Here is a 14,591-nt window from a genome sequence, read left to right on the forward strand (position 1 = left end):
ATAAATATACAGATAAGAGAAAAGAAAAGCAAATCTCACCAAACCCTCAACACATTTATGCCATGCAACATAGGTGCCAAATGGCTATGGCCTTTGGCTTTTACTTCACTTCACCACCAAGTTTAATAACACATTTTTTTTAGTAACTCATTGGGGTTGTAACTGTAAATGGTGTGTAATCTCTTTCTCTATTATTATTTTTATTTTTTAAATTCAATTGCAAGAAAATTTGTGCAATTGATTTTGTAACTCATTGAGGTTGTAACTGTAAATGGAGTGTAATCTCTTTCTCTATTATTATTTTTATTTTTTAACTTCATTGGTACAACTTTCTCAAAAAAAAAAAAAAAACTTCATTGGTACAAGTTGCACAACTTCATTAGCACAACTAGTAAACTCAACCATTTATGAAAAAGTTTTGGAAAAATGTTTAATATATTACCAATTACTCTACAAAATATTTGTTTAACATGACAATGCATGAGATTAACACCACAATCCCACTTCAACAACAAAATAATTTCAAAGTAAAAAAAATGAAATTTCTTAATTTTTATTAAAAAAAATTTAATTTCCTAATCTTGATTTTATTATCTTTTTGATACGAGTAAATTTTTTAATACTTATAGCATTAGTGAAAAAAAAAAATTATGTAATAACAACTTATGTTCTTTAGTCAAAAGTTTTGTAACTCAGTATCATCATTGCTCTTTTTTTTCTTATGCGAATCATAACTTAAATCCATGTTTCCCGATTGCTATTATTAACAAAAAAAAAAAAAATTATTCTTTAACTTTTTAATATAAAATACTAAGAATCACGTAACTTTTTTTTTTTTTTTAAACTAAAAATCTTGTAACTTAATCAATATTTTTAGTGCTTCAAACTAAAACATACTCACCCATAACTATCAAATTATTAATAAAAAAAATTCTAATATATAATAAAAAAAAGAAAAAAAAAAAGGAAAGTAAAAAAAGGAATTAAAAGTAAATTAATCAACTAACAAGGGCCCACAATAATATCTCTACGTGTAAAAAACCCTTCATGGCTAAGTTGGCAACCTATAAAAGCAAGAACGTACTCCACTCGGTACTCGGCAGTTTTTCTTGCGCTGTGGGCACAGTGCCCGTAACGCTCACTTCCACTTCCTCTTATATTCTCAAAGATTTCAACCCCACAGGCACACACACAAAGTGTTTGCTCAAATTTCTCAGTGAAACACAAACACACAAAAGTGAGCCAAAATGGGTGTCTCTTTCAAGGTTTCAAAGACAGGTAGGAGATACCGGCCGAAGCAGATTCAGACTGAGAACAACGACAACGACAACGACAGAGACAACGCCTCTGTCACTGAGTCTCATGAGCATAGTGTTAACGAGGTCTATAACTATATATACTAATATACAAGTATAGTTATAGTACTCTCTTTTTTTTCTTTTTTTCTTTTTTCTTTTTTTTTTTTTTAAACTTTTTTCTTTCTGTTACATGGGTTATTTTTTCAGATTGTTTTGCTAGAGTTTTGTGGGAGAGATTTTAGTTTTGTATTTGGTTTAATGGGGGGTCTCAGTTTTTTTTTTTTGTGGGAATTGGGCTAATAGTGATGCTGTCAACTATGGATGTTTCAATGTTTGAATAGTGTAACTTAAATGGTTTATTGGGTTTGTTTTTCTTTTCATGGTGATATGGTGCAAATTGCATTTGCATGCTATCCTTTTGGGGGGCAATTAGTGATTTATTACTACAGACATGAGTACGGGTACAATAAGGTGACATGAGCCGTTTTTGAAAAATTATAACATGATATAGTAAATAAGATATTGCTACGGCACGGTCCAGCACCCCAAGTGAAGTGTTCGTACATCCTAGATTGCTATTGGGACATAGAGTAGAAGATTAGATAATAATAAATTATGCATTTCTTTGTAGTGCTTTTGTTGTAATTGATTGTGCGTTGGGGATTAGTTTAGAAGAGTTATTTATTAGCTAGTTTACTCATACTTATCAATTATGTTCCCGTGTATATGATAGGAAATGCTCTTTGTTTGTTTTACTATTATCTATGTTTGGCTTGCTTTGTAGAGTGGTTCATCATGTGTTAATTATTAAGATTTAAGTGGTCTTCCTCAAATATACGACTTCTTCTAATTGCTCCTAAGATTTCGAGATCTCAAAATTTTGGGACTAAGATTTTGTTGTTGTAAGAAGTGTTTCAACTATGAATGGTTGATCATTTATTTTGCTTTTGAAAAGGGGAAAGGTTCTTTTTTTTTGGGGGGGGGGTGGTGTGGTTCAGTGTGGGCTTATTATTATCTGTGTTGTTTTATTGGATTAAGAGATATGCCCAGATTTCTGTTCAACTTGTAACTTTATCTGTTCTGAATTGCTGCTTGCACAACATTATTTATTGTTAATTAATTATTTCAACATCTTGTACTGAGATATGCCAGATTTCTGTTCAACTTGTTAAACTTGTAACTTGATCTGTTCTGAATTGCTGATTGCACAACATTATTTATTGTTAATTAATTATTTCAACATCTTGTACTGGAATACCTTGGACAAAGTTTGTGACATGGTGATATACTTGTACACGATTTATTTATTTGAAATGAATGAATGCATAGCTTAGCTGTTTTGGGTGTAGGGCATTAGCAATATTTCTGGAATAGGAGCCAAGGTTGTTGAGCATTCAAATGTGTTGAGCAACTCTGCACCAGACACAGTTTCAGATGGTAACGCAAACCACTTTTATTATGTATTAATGATGTGCTGCGAAGCCCTACATGTTTGAAAGTTTGCGTTTGTGTAGATCTTGAAGTGTCCTTTTCACTGAATTTATTTCCAAATGGATTTTCTATTGGAAAAGCTACTGAGGTCAGCAACCATTACATCATAAAATTTCAGAAGTTATTTTATTTATCTATAGAACGATAAGGTCATATATTGCTTCCAATATCTATTAGCATGATATCTAATTATGTTGCAGTTGTTCAATGATGAACCAAAGCAACGACATCCCTATGATAGGGCATCAGAGACACTTTTCTCTGTAAGTTTGTTCATTGTAATTTAAATGTGAGTTCTATATGCTACTTGGGTCTCCCTACCTGTTAGCTTATGCTTCTAGATTGGATGCTTTAACAAATACTGATCATATTGCAACTAGTCATAGAGATCTTGCCTATATGCACATTAGTGTAATATAAATATAAGCATGTGCAAATTCTTGATAGTATATGCAGCATGAAGTGTTTGTGTCTAATGAATGTATCCAGTCAATTAGTTCTTTGATCAATGATGATCATTGGGAAATAATGAGCAAAATAATCTTTGGTTCAGTTGTGGTATCCCTCTGAAACTCTCTTCTTTCCCTTATATGTCTTGTTTCTATTTATTTACTCATGGGGCCTATGCTGGCAACAAGATAAAGAGGCAACACAATTCTCTGCGGTTTGAAGTAAAATATTCGCACACAAGCATTGCCAATTGTTCAATTCTTTCAATAATTTTATGATTAAGTACCTTTCTTATACTTAATAGTTAATACATGTATACTCATACGTTCCTGGGTTTTTGTGCTTCCATTCCCTTCTCATATTTTCAACTACAAAATGTCCTGTTCTAGCTTAAAGGCTTGTTTTCTTTATGTCATTTTTCTTTTGCCGCTGGCTGTGCTGAAGTTTCTCCGAGCATGCCTCAATTTTTTTATAAGGAAACTTATTCTAAGGTCTAAACCTTTGGAATCTTATCCATCAGTGGACTTGAATTGGCACCATGGTTTTCTTAAATGCAAATACTTTTGAAGATTTTTAGGAGTGCATTACCAAAAGAACAATGTTTTTCTAAAGCCTAACCTTTTGTCGCAGGAAGAGCAAGGAAAAATTTATTTTAATTTAGTCTTATTTGATACGGTTATTGAGGGGTGGATTTACCTTTTCTAGCTGCTTCTTTTTCCATGCATAGAATTCAGTGGAAATCTACTTCTTCAGCTAGTCAATCTTGCTTGTGAAGTCCGTCTAGTATTATTTTGTCTCTTGCTTTGTAAGAAGTGGAAAAATGATTGCCAAAGATAAATTGGAAAAGAACATTTGAAAGATAGGAAGGTCAATTGATGGTAAAGCTATTCATCTTTAAGATAATTGTCCCATCTTCTCTTCTAGCATGTTTGCAAACATTCTCATCCCAAATTTTCATGTTAGGCCATAAATTAATTTATAAACATTTGGTATTCCAAAGATGTATTGAAATTGGAAATTTGAATACTAGAATGGAAGATGCTAAGTGTTTGATATGCATTCAGCTAACATTTTCCTATGCATTTAATAGTTTTATTATTAGTTATCTTTACAACATTTTCCCAGTTTGAGAAGTGAGCTGCAGATTACTGATGGTCTGTTTTTCTAATCTGTTATCTTTCTCCATGCTTGTTATTCATTTTAGGCAATTGAATATGGTCGGCTACCTGGAGATCTTTTTGATGATATACCCTGCAAATATGTCAACGGGGCACTTCTATGTGAGGTGAGGCAAAACTATATAAAATATTGTATGTACATATTCCTCCTTAGAATAGAAGTTTTTTAGTGATTCACTTATGGATATTCTTGTATATATTGTTGATTGCGGTCGAAGAAGCATGGAAATGTACATGAACACGACACAATACGATAATGTCAGCGTACCAAGACAACATATTTCATTTTATATATTTTTAGCATTGGATCACTCTCTGTCTCACTTCCATGCTTCCATGTGTCTTAATTTTTTTTTAAGAGTGAACAGTGAACACTATGCTTGATTTTAAGAGGAAGAGGAAGGCGGTAGAGTTTACTTCAGCAGCTTTATCTGTTGGCTTGTGGGAGAAAGAGAGAGAATAATAGACAATAAAATTGTCTCTTATTAACTTCATCAATGATTACTTCATGTATACTTGAATTCTTCTTTCTTAAATAAAATTCTTTATTACTTGTGAAAGAAATTAACTGCCTGGATTTCTTAAGAAATGTATTCTTTAGTAATTAGTAGATAATTAGTCTCAAATGCTACTTCATCATCTGGCCTAAAAAAAGTGTCCACTTCATCATAACAATGAATATTGATTGGTACAACACTGAATGATTTTTTAAATTCAGTGCATGACCTATTACAGATTGAAAATTGATTTGTTTTGTTTTGTTTAATATATGATGTGAATCGGCTCATTTTGCATGAAATATTGATTGCACTGAAGTGATATCTATTCTTTTGAGATATGAAAAATCCTCAAATATTTTATGCCATAGTGGATGATTGTAGTTTATGATTTTAATCTAACAATCTATATCAATCACTAGACATGGTTCCTTTTCAGATTCGAGATTATCGTAATTTATTGACCCAGAAAGGAGGAACTGCTGCTTCAATGGAGAACTCTCCAATTGTTCATAAAGTGCTCCTACGTATGTGTATGGAACAGGTGGTCAAGGATATCTCCTTGATTTCAGAGGATTCTTGGACCTATGAAGATCTATTGGTGAATAAGCTTTTCTAATGAGCATTAGTTCACTTTGGTTTCCTCACCAGCGTATTAAGCTGATCTTTTATACAGTCGGTCATTCTTTTTTTCAGAAAATTGAGTCCCGTATTCTTAAGTCTTTGCAACCTGATCTACACCTGAACCCAAAGCCATTGCAGGACAGATATTACGGTGAACCCCTGATAAAGAAGGTAGTAGTTTTGGTAATATCTTGTATGTTTTGGAGGAGTTTCAAATTTATGAGTCTTATTACAAGTCTATAACCTAAAGTTATCACATACAGTTTATTTTTTGTGATTATGACAAACAATTACAGAACTATATGTTTAAACTTCTGAGTTATGTATTAGGGACTGATTTCAGATTGCCAACATCTATTTCTCCTTTTCTGCATTAAGAATAGATGACCTAGGAGTTGGCACCTAGGCTGCTTGGAGTTAGCATCAGCAGAGAAATTCCTAGGAGTCAACACCAAACCATTGGAAAAATTACCAAAAAAATTTATTAACTAAACAAAACTGAAACTTGGGTTCTTTAAAAGGAGTTCCAAACTTATTTTCCTAGTAGGAATAGAAAATAACTTTACTTCTTTTGCAAGAAAATAAATTAAACTCCTAAACCAAATAGGAAAAGAAAATAACCAATCACATAAAATAAAATCCTTATTATTAGGAGATTGGGCTTAGGTCTTTAGGCCCAATTAATAATAGGCTCCATCCACTAGACCACAGGTTAGGCTTTTTCCTTTTACATAAAGGGAGGCTCATTTCCTGTGTCTGCATCATATATGATTTTGGGTTATTGCCAACAGTGAGTAATCCTCAACTCAATTTGAAATTGTGATTCCAATGGAGATATTAATAAAATCCTTTTCAGCATGCATGATTAAATATCCATGAAAATGTTGGTTTCTGGCAGCTCAATTTGGGAATTGCATGGAGCTGGAAAAGGAGAAAGGTGAGTGATACAATAGCGACTGATACAACATTCAGCAATCCATATCATGCTGCCCAAATTTCAGGTAGTTCTGCTGTCCAGAATTCTAGCTCTCAATCTGGCATTGCAAATCAAGATCGAGAAGTTACATGTTCACAGCGTAAGATTTTGAACTCTAATCTTAATCCACAAGAAAGAAATGTTGTGGTAGAGACTACATCACAATCCAATCCTTCGACAGCAAGCAATCGATTAACAGATGGTTGTAACAAATCTGGTTTGATGGCTCTGACCACATCGAATATTGTCAGCATACCAAAACAACATTTTAGTAACCGTAGAAGTGATCTGACAAAATCCCTGTTAATGGCTCCTGGTGAGAATGCTAGATGTGAAACAAGAGCACTTCAAGAACACATCCTTAAGAAACCCAAGCAAGAGCCTGTAGAGTTTTGCCAAAAGCAGCTTCCTGGAAATCAACCTGAAAGCATTCTCACACCTGAACTACAGTGGAAGAATGATCTGTTACATCAGAAAAATGTGGCTGAAAAGCTTAGAGGTGAAAATTTTCAGGAAGAATCAAATTCGCTGTTAACAAACAGTGGTATTCAAAGGCTGCTTGCTGGAATGCCCACTTTTTCAGTGAAACAAGAGCCTGTGGAAACTAGTTTCTGGGGTTCAGATGTTAGGAAGATAACTGATAACTTTGTGATGGATAGAAGAATTAGTCAATATATTCTTCAGCAATCACAACAGCAACAACCATCGCCACATTTAAGAGCCAATGTCCAGGCCCTGCCTAACTACTCATTGTGTAATCAAGTTGCTCAGGTTAACGAAAGTCTGAGAAATGAAAGTGCCACTCACAAGAGAAAAGCTTTGCAGAATCCACGGGCTACAACTGTTTTGAGAAGTGCAACTATAAGTTCTCAACACAATGATTATCTGGCAAAAAAAGCATCAGTACCTCCAAAGCAGAAAACAAAAATTTTTCAGTCTACAGGCTTGAATATAAAAGTAGTTGATTCTTCTGCTAGCATGAGAAATTCGAATGCAGCCAATGGAAGCAACCTTCCAGTTGGAAATGTTCCTTTACTTAAGCCTTCACAAACTGAAGTCAACCCTGTTCTTGAGAGATTCTTGAAGATTGAAGGGGTGACTCGACGGTATGGTCATAATTATTGTTGGATCAAGATTTTCTCCATTTGCTCTGAAATGAAGAGGGTTCATGTCTTGGTAAAAATCTTGATGCAGGATTTTAATGCATAATATGGATGAAGATGGTGTGGCATGGTAATGTGGCATGAGGGGTGACATGCCACAAGGCCAGCTAAGCCCAAGAGCTGAATTTCACATCTGCTAGTAACTGATTTTCACTCCAATTTTCAAATAGTACAACAAACTTGGCACATGTAAAATAATCTACAAAAGCTATATGGCACATGTGAAATTCAGCCTTTAGACTCAGCTGGCCTTGTGCCAGACCACCCCTTTACCACATCACCATGTGCCATATCGTCATTATCCATGTATGTATTAGACTCCTGCATCACCTCTCCACTTCAAAATCAAACGGAGAGGATCCTTTTTCATTATTCTTACATTTGATGTACTGCATATTCTTATCATTTGTGATCTTACTGGGTTATGATGCATGACATTGCACTTTGTTTAGGTATGAACTGAACAACATGAAGCGCAAATTAAACCAGTTTCTGCAAAGAAACTCGGTTTTATGTACAACTTCTCCGATTGCTTCGCAGTTCTTATGTTCTGAGGGGAACAGAAAGTCAAAGGATGCTGCTATAGATGAAGTTCCTATGTCTATGGACAGGAGACCTAATGTCTGTAAGACTAGAACCATGAAATTTGTACGTCAATGTCATGTCTATCAAGGTAAGAAAGTGCTTCTGTTTTCATTTCATTTCTTTTCTTTTACCTTTCCTCTTATCGGGTCTTATGATCTTTCTCTTGCTGAGTAATTTGTAGGAAATGAGATCCATATGGTTGAAAGCAAGGATCAGATCACACTGGTCATATCAGAAAAACTTAGAGAGGGAATACTGGAAGCAAGTCTTCGTTATGGAAATGAAGAAGAGATTAATTCTTTTGTTATCCCTCTCGCTTTTTCTAGCACTGTGAGTTCACCATTTACCATAACTGAAAAAGTTTCTTTTTCTGATAAATGTTTGTTTGATAATTCTTTGGATTTGATAACAACTCTAAACCTTTTCCATCAAGTACATGGAATCTATATGATTTTCTAATATCAATAATTTTACTGATGTTTAACAGGTATTGTGAATATAACTAATGTGCTGTTTTCTATTTTCTCTATTTAGATGAATATGCTGAATTGTGCTGACTTCAGTTGTTTATATATTCTCAAATCAGAAATTATATCAAATCATTTCAATTCTTTTGTTGTCAATTCAGAATCAGTCATTTTAACATATTTTTCTCTCACATCTGTCTTCCATGCTACAATATAATGTTTAAATATTTGTTTGTTACGATGTTCAATGATGCCTGAATAACAACTTTTTGTACAATTGACTGATGTTTCCCCCCTCTTCTGAATGTGGTTGAACTCACAGCCACACCGTCCACCCCATAAAAGGTGCCATTTAAGTTAGAGCACATTAGCATATGAAGTTTGATGTTGGTATGTGATATTAATGTAATTGAAGTTTATTGAATCTATCTACCTATGCTTGTGATGGATTTGATGTTAGGAAAATTGTAAATCTAGGGTTTAGAGTTGTAGAAAAAGGGTGTAGGGCTTAAAATTGACTAGAGCTCGATAAGATCACCTTTGACCCTAGAAAAGCAAAAAAGAAAAGAAAAGAAATGCTCTAATTAACAAACTTGGACACTTATTATTGGGCATTGCCTTAATCTCAGGCTTTCAAAGGGTTTTGTCTAATTACACAATGGTTGCACCATAATTTATTCATTGTATGAATAAATAATATATATATCTAGTAAGCCTATGTTCTGTTATATAAATTGTTATCCTGCATCTGAGGAAAATGGAAGGGGGTGGGGGGAGGGGGTGCGCGGTGAGTATTTTCATTTTAGAATCATGCTGCTGTATGATTTGTTGCAGAAGGTCTCAATTATCTTTTAGTGCTGCATACACATTAGTATTGTAGGACTTTTTCTGGTAGTTAAATCTGTCACAAACTTAACACAGCTTACTATCTGAATTATTTGATTAAATTGATCATTCTGATATTTTGGTGTTTTCTTGGCAGCCTTCAGCGGACCTTTTTGCTTCTCAGTTCACCTCATTGGTAGGCTAATTGCACTTGTTATTTATGTGAAAGATCTTTTTGATTCTTATACAGAACTATTTATTTTTCCTATTTTATTCTATAGATGGGGGATGAAGGATACCACATAGCTCTCAATCGTGTAGAGCCTATTTTTCTTGACACTGATGTTGACTCTAGCAGTCCTCAGTCAATTGTCATAGCTAATGCTACTCCAGCAACTGGAACAGTTGGACTTCCTTCCCCAACTTTGATTTCTGGGATATCATCCTCCATGCTCAATCCAATGCCTTCCAGCTTCTCAGCCAGTAATGCCATGCCATTACTATCCCCAGACGTTTTCTCTAGATATCACTTGCTTTCCCCTGGAAACATATTCTCTAATCTTCCAGCAGCAGATATGGCAATGCTGAGGACAGCAGAAGGCCAAGGGAGAACCTTGTTCAGTGGAGTTCCAAGTCACAGAATTACTAGTGGAATGACAATGGACACATTGAATCTTCCATGCATGGCAAGTAACTTGAACAACCAGCGGCAGATGCATCTACAATTACCAGAACAACTACATATGCTGCAGCAGCTAGAGGAAATGAAATCACTTCTCCAACCTCCTGCTGTGGCTAGTTTAGCTGGGAATGCGGGTGTGCCTTTTACCATGCAAGAATATGATCTACAGCCTCAAATGAGCCCACAGCAACTAAGCCCCAGCTTGGAATTAATTTGGAAGTTCGTAACTGAGCTTGGAACATTGGACACATTGATCTGAAGGTAGTAGCAATAGATAGGCTCTTATTACAAGATGACATTCTGGGTTGATCTGGTGGTGTAATTAGCCAGGGGTGATATATATAGCAAATACCAAGGTTAGGGATATATATAGTCATTTTGTTTCAAAATAAAAATGTCTGCTTTTCTTGCTAACTTTGTGTAAATTGGCAGGGGTTATCCATAGTTAAAAGCCTTTTCTTTTGTATGTGAAGCACTTGTGTTAATATCAGTTTAGCGCTTTTATTTGGTTTGAGTTGGGAGCTGTGACTTAATCAAAGGAAAAAGGCCCCTGATTAATAGTGTCAGTGATCTACTTCCATCCCTTTCAAGTTTCAACTACAACTTTAGGCTGGTAAGATATTTGAATGTGTTTAGAAAATGTCTTAAGTTCTTAACAACCCAAGTATTATCCTCAAACAATTTGAGCCTCACAACAGGAGAATGTTATTGGTGTCATTAATATTTACAATCTAGAATGTAAATCTTAAAGTTTAGGTGATTCAGTTAGTCTAGCTGGTATGTATTATACTAGTGATTTAATAATGAATTTCACTTAAAATTGGATGGTTTAGGGATAAAGGTCACACTATCCTATTATCTGAAGAAATCCCAAAATTTGGTGGTTTATCCTTGCTGATGCAGTTATGCTCCAAAAATTTGAGGGGGAAAAGGGAAGAAAAATCATATTGTAGTAACTTCACAAATATAAAGAGTTCATTAGACTTGGATTAGTGGCCCTATAAGGCAGTATGCATAGGGACGGAACTAGGATTCAAATTTTGGGAGGGCCAAAGTTCTTTGTTCAATAATTTTAAAAAGTTGGAATATTAATACTAGAGGTTGACAACGATGTATTATTAGGATTTTTTTTAATTTTTTCTTGTATTTTTTTAAAAAAATCAATAATAGATATTTATAATCAAGAGTTTTGTAAGTCAATTGACACGTCTTAATATTTTCAAAATCTGACTAAGGTTAGACCAATTCTTTATTCTATCTATATATATATATATATATTTTTTAAATCTATTTATTCTTTTCACATAATTCTATACCTAATAACTTCATAATGCTATATATAAAAAATTCAAAAAAACAAAAACTATAGTTAAAAGTTCAAATTCATGTCTAGTATTACTTTAATAAAACAACTAAAATAATGGTTAATAAACATCATGCACTAATATTAAGCGAACAAAGGGTGAGACAATTATTGATGTCTTGGTTAAGGATTTTTTAATATAATTACTTGGTTAAGGTTGAGGTAGCATAAAGACGTGAGATCTTTTCCTTTAAAAAATTGCCATTTTGAAAAAGTAGTAAAGAAAGAAAAGAAAAATAGATATGTTAAACAATCACATAATAATGAACGGTTGTGGGAGGACTTTCGTCTCGGCCCCCAATCAAGTATTGTTCGCTTTGGGATGGGCAATGATCGACTTACGTCCCACCCGCACGAATTTGCTCAATCCTACATCGGGGAGAGATGGCTCTCACCTTTGCCTTATAAGCCTTTGGCCTAAAGAAGGTTGTACCGTAGTATGTAGGTCGATCCTTGCCTATCCCAAAGCAAACGACACTTGATTGGGGGCCGAGACGAAAGTCCTCCCACAAAAAGGCGACACACACTATAGTACACCATTCCTTAGGCCAAAGGCTTATAAGGAAAGGGTGGGAGGCGTCTCTCCCCGATGTGGGATTGAGCAAATTCGTGTGGGTGGGACATAGGTCGATCATTGTCCATCCCAAAGCGAACAATACCTGATTGGAGACCGAGATGAAAGTCCTCCCACAACGGTAATTTTGAGTCTTTAACTATGTAAATAATAAAGTTTTCCCATCACTAAATTAATTTAGTTAAGGCACAAAGTTTATTACTAATAAACTAATCACACACATGCTCTGGTGGCAGTTTGGGTAAGACACAAAACAGTAGATTGTTGTTGTTTCACATGTGTATTACATTTATGCATGTATGCCAAGTGTGTCCCAAAGTTACTAAAACATTAAAAATTAATAAAATTCTATCATTCAAAAAAAAAAAAAATTTCCACGGTTATGTTAAAGAGCACTAGCTCTTTAAAAGAATAATATTTTTTCATGGATTGATTTGAAGACACCAACTGATCCAAGTTGCTGGTGACACTAATTGGTGTGTGGATGGAGTGATTAGCAGCATAGGAGTTGTCTCTGTGACTATGGGGTGGAGTTATTTGAGAGGGACAAAGAGCTCTCAAATGAGAGGTAAAAATTGGGTAAAGATTATTGGGTTTTTGTGATTTGTTTTGCTAGAATTTATAATTTTTTTGTTGTATTTTTTTTTTTTTTTTTTTTTACTTAGACCATGTCCAAAGATTTTTTTTATTATCTGAATATATTAATTATTTTGTAGATTTTCCTTGTTGTCTGGATTTGTAAATTGACCAAATGTTTAGCTAAATGTTTTTCTTGATATTATTGGGACAACCAGACAAGGGATGATTTGATAATTTTTTTTCATTTTTGGTTTCATGGGTCAACTTCCAAATTGTTTGGGAGATGGGGAGCCAAGTATATTAATTTTAAGAGTCAAAAGTAAATTCTTTATGCTAATATATATACTAGGGAATTTTTTTCCAAAGGCTGGGGGGGGGGGGGGGGGGGGGGCTCCCCTCAACCCCAAGGTAGTTACATCCCTGAGTATGCACTCTTAGATCAATTTACTTAGATCTCATATTTTAGCATCTTATTAGGCTTGTTTAAGGGGAAATTATATAATACTCAGAGAGTATAATAATGACGTACTATCTTATCTTACATAATAATGAGTTTCTCTAATTAAAGAGTTAAATTGACTTGTATAAAATTTCTTGTTTAGGTCCTTTTTAAGTATTAGCATATTTGGTTACTCTCGAAATATAAAGAGTTTATTTATTGGTTCAAATTTAGTTTTCATTAACTTAAAAGTGTATATGAACATCTTAAAAGGGTGTATATGAGAATGACATCACATTATTTAAAGTTATTTTTCACTAAATAAATAGTGGGAATGTAGTAATATACTCACTTTTTTCAACATGGAATTAATCAATTTTCATTAGAAATAAAATTGTAACTACTCTATTTAGCATAAAATGGAAAGAATGCTTGATTCCTTGTGCTTGGGTTTAAGACATCCCTTCACATTCCGGTAAGTTTTCAAGATCATCAACATGATTGGTGGCCTAGTGGTTGGGCCTTGGGCTAACAAGACTTCGCTATGTGGAGTCTTTTGGGTTTGAGTCATCCCTTTCCCACTAACGATGTATTGGTGCTCCTTATAATTTATCAAAATGAGGTCTTAGTTTAGGAGTGGTTAGAGGCGATTATGGTTATGTTCAGGTAGGGAAGTTATATTGGTTACCCTTTTTGACCATTTTTTTTAACCAAAAAAAAACGTTTTTCAAGACTTATTGGAAAATTATAGAATACTTTTTTTTAAATTTTTTTTTTATACAAGATAGAATTTTTACTCTAACATAATCTAAGTATATATGTGTGTGAAGCTCCTCCTGGAGACTTGAACCCCGGCCCTTATCCCCACACCTCACAAGTATTCCTAAAGTATTATAGAAAACTTTAGGAATATAAGAAATGCTTAATTTTTCTTTTTACATAATAGTAAGTTTCACTAATTAATATGAGACAAGTTTGACTCTAAACATGTTTGAATTTATCTTGTTCTAAGTTATTATGTATTTCTTCTAAAAAAGAAGAAGTTATTATTATGTAGTAAACTAGTAGTCGAAGAGATCATTTATGTGTAGTTTTAGTCATATATCTTTTTAAATAGTTATGTAACTTGTTTAAACAAGGGCAATTTGAAATCAAGTCACGTTTTTAATTATATTGGGTGAAAAAATATTAGCTTTTAAATAATAAAGTCCGAGTTAACAATTTTAGAAAACTTCTAATATTACTTTTATGGAAAATAGGAATATAAGAAATTATTAAAAAATCAATTATTTTTAATTCTTACATGTCATTAGGGTTGTCCAAGGACTCGTCGGACTCGACCCACCCGTCGTCCTTGACCCGCCATCGACTGAACCAATTGCTCCGACAGTTGGCGACAG

General features: G+C 33.9%; 1 protein-coding gene across 1 annotated transcript; it reads left to right on the plus strand.

Annotated features, from left to right (window-relative positions):
- Window positions 1–1,124: 1,124 nt before the first annotated feature.
- On the plus strand, window positions 1,125–10,728 carry LOC115974748 (protein PHYTOCHROME-DEPENDENT LATE-FLOWERING-like). Its single transcript, XM_031095255.1, has 12 exons — window positions 1,125–1,382; window positions 2,648–2,735; window positions 2,813–2,877; window positions 2,990–3,052; window positions 4,444–4,524; window positions 5,354–5,515; window positions 5,611–5,709; window positions 6,437–7,620; window positions 8,130–8,350; window positions 8,444–8,592; window positions 9,712–9,750; window positions 9,836–10,728. The coding sequence occupies exons 1-12, from the start codon at window positions 1,248–1,250 to the stop codon at window positions 10,493–10,495; spliced, it is 2,946 nt and encodes a 981-aa protein (XP_030951115.1). The 5' UTR covers window positions 1,125–1,247; the 3' UTR covers window positions 10,496–10,728.
- Window positions 10,729–14,591: the final 3,863 nt, after the last annotated feature.

This window comes from Quercus lobata, chromosome 1, assembly GCF_001633185.2.
Source record: "Quercus lobata isolate SW786 chromosome 1, ValleyOak3.0 Primary Assembly, whole genome shotgun sequence".
NCBI classification, from domain to species: domain Eukaryota; kingdom Viridiplantae; phylum Streptophyta; class Magnoliopsida; order Fagales; family Fagaceae; genus Quercus; species Quercus lobata.

What these genes read in the sequence shown, in the direction of transcription:
- LOC115974748 (XM_031095255.1), top strand. Translation starts at nt 1,248, where the DNA reads ATGGGTGTCTCTTTCAAGGTTTCAAAGACAGGTAGGAGATACCGGCCG. An exon ending in GGACCTATGAAGATCTATTG is followed by an intron (nt 5,516 to 5,610) that starts GTGAATAAGCTT and finishes TCTTTTTTTCAG; the next exon opens with AAAATTGAGTCCCGTATTCT. An exon ending in CTTCTCAGTTCACCTCATTG is followed by an intron (nt 9,751 to 9,835) that starts GTAGGCTAATTG and finishes TTTATTCTATAG; the next exon opens with ATGGGGGATGAAGGATACCA.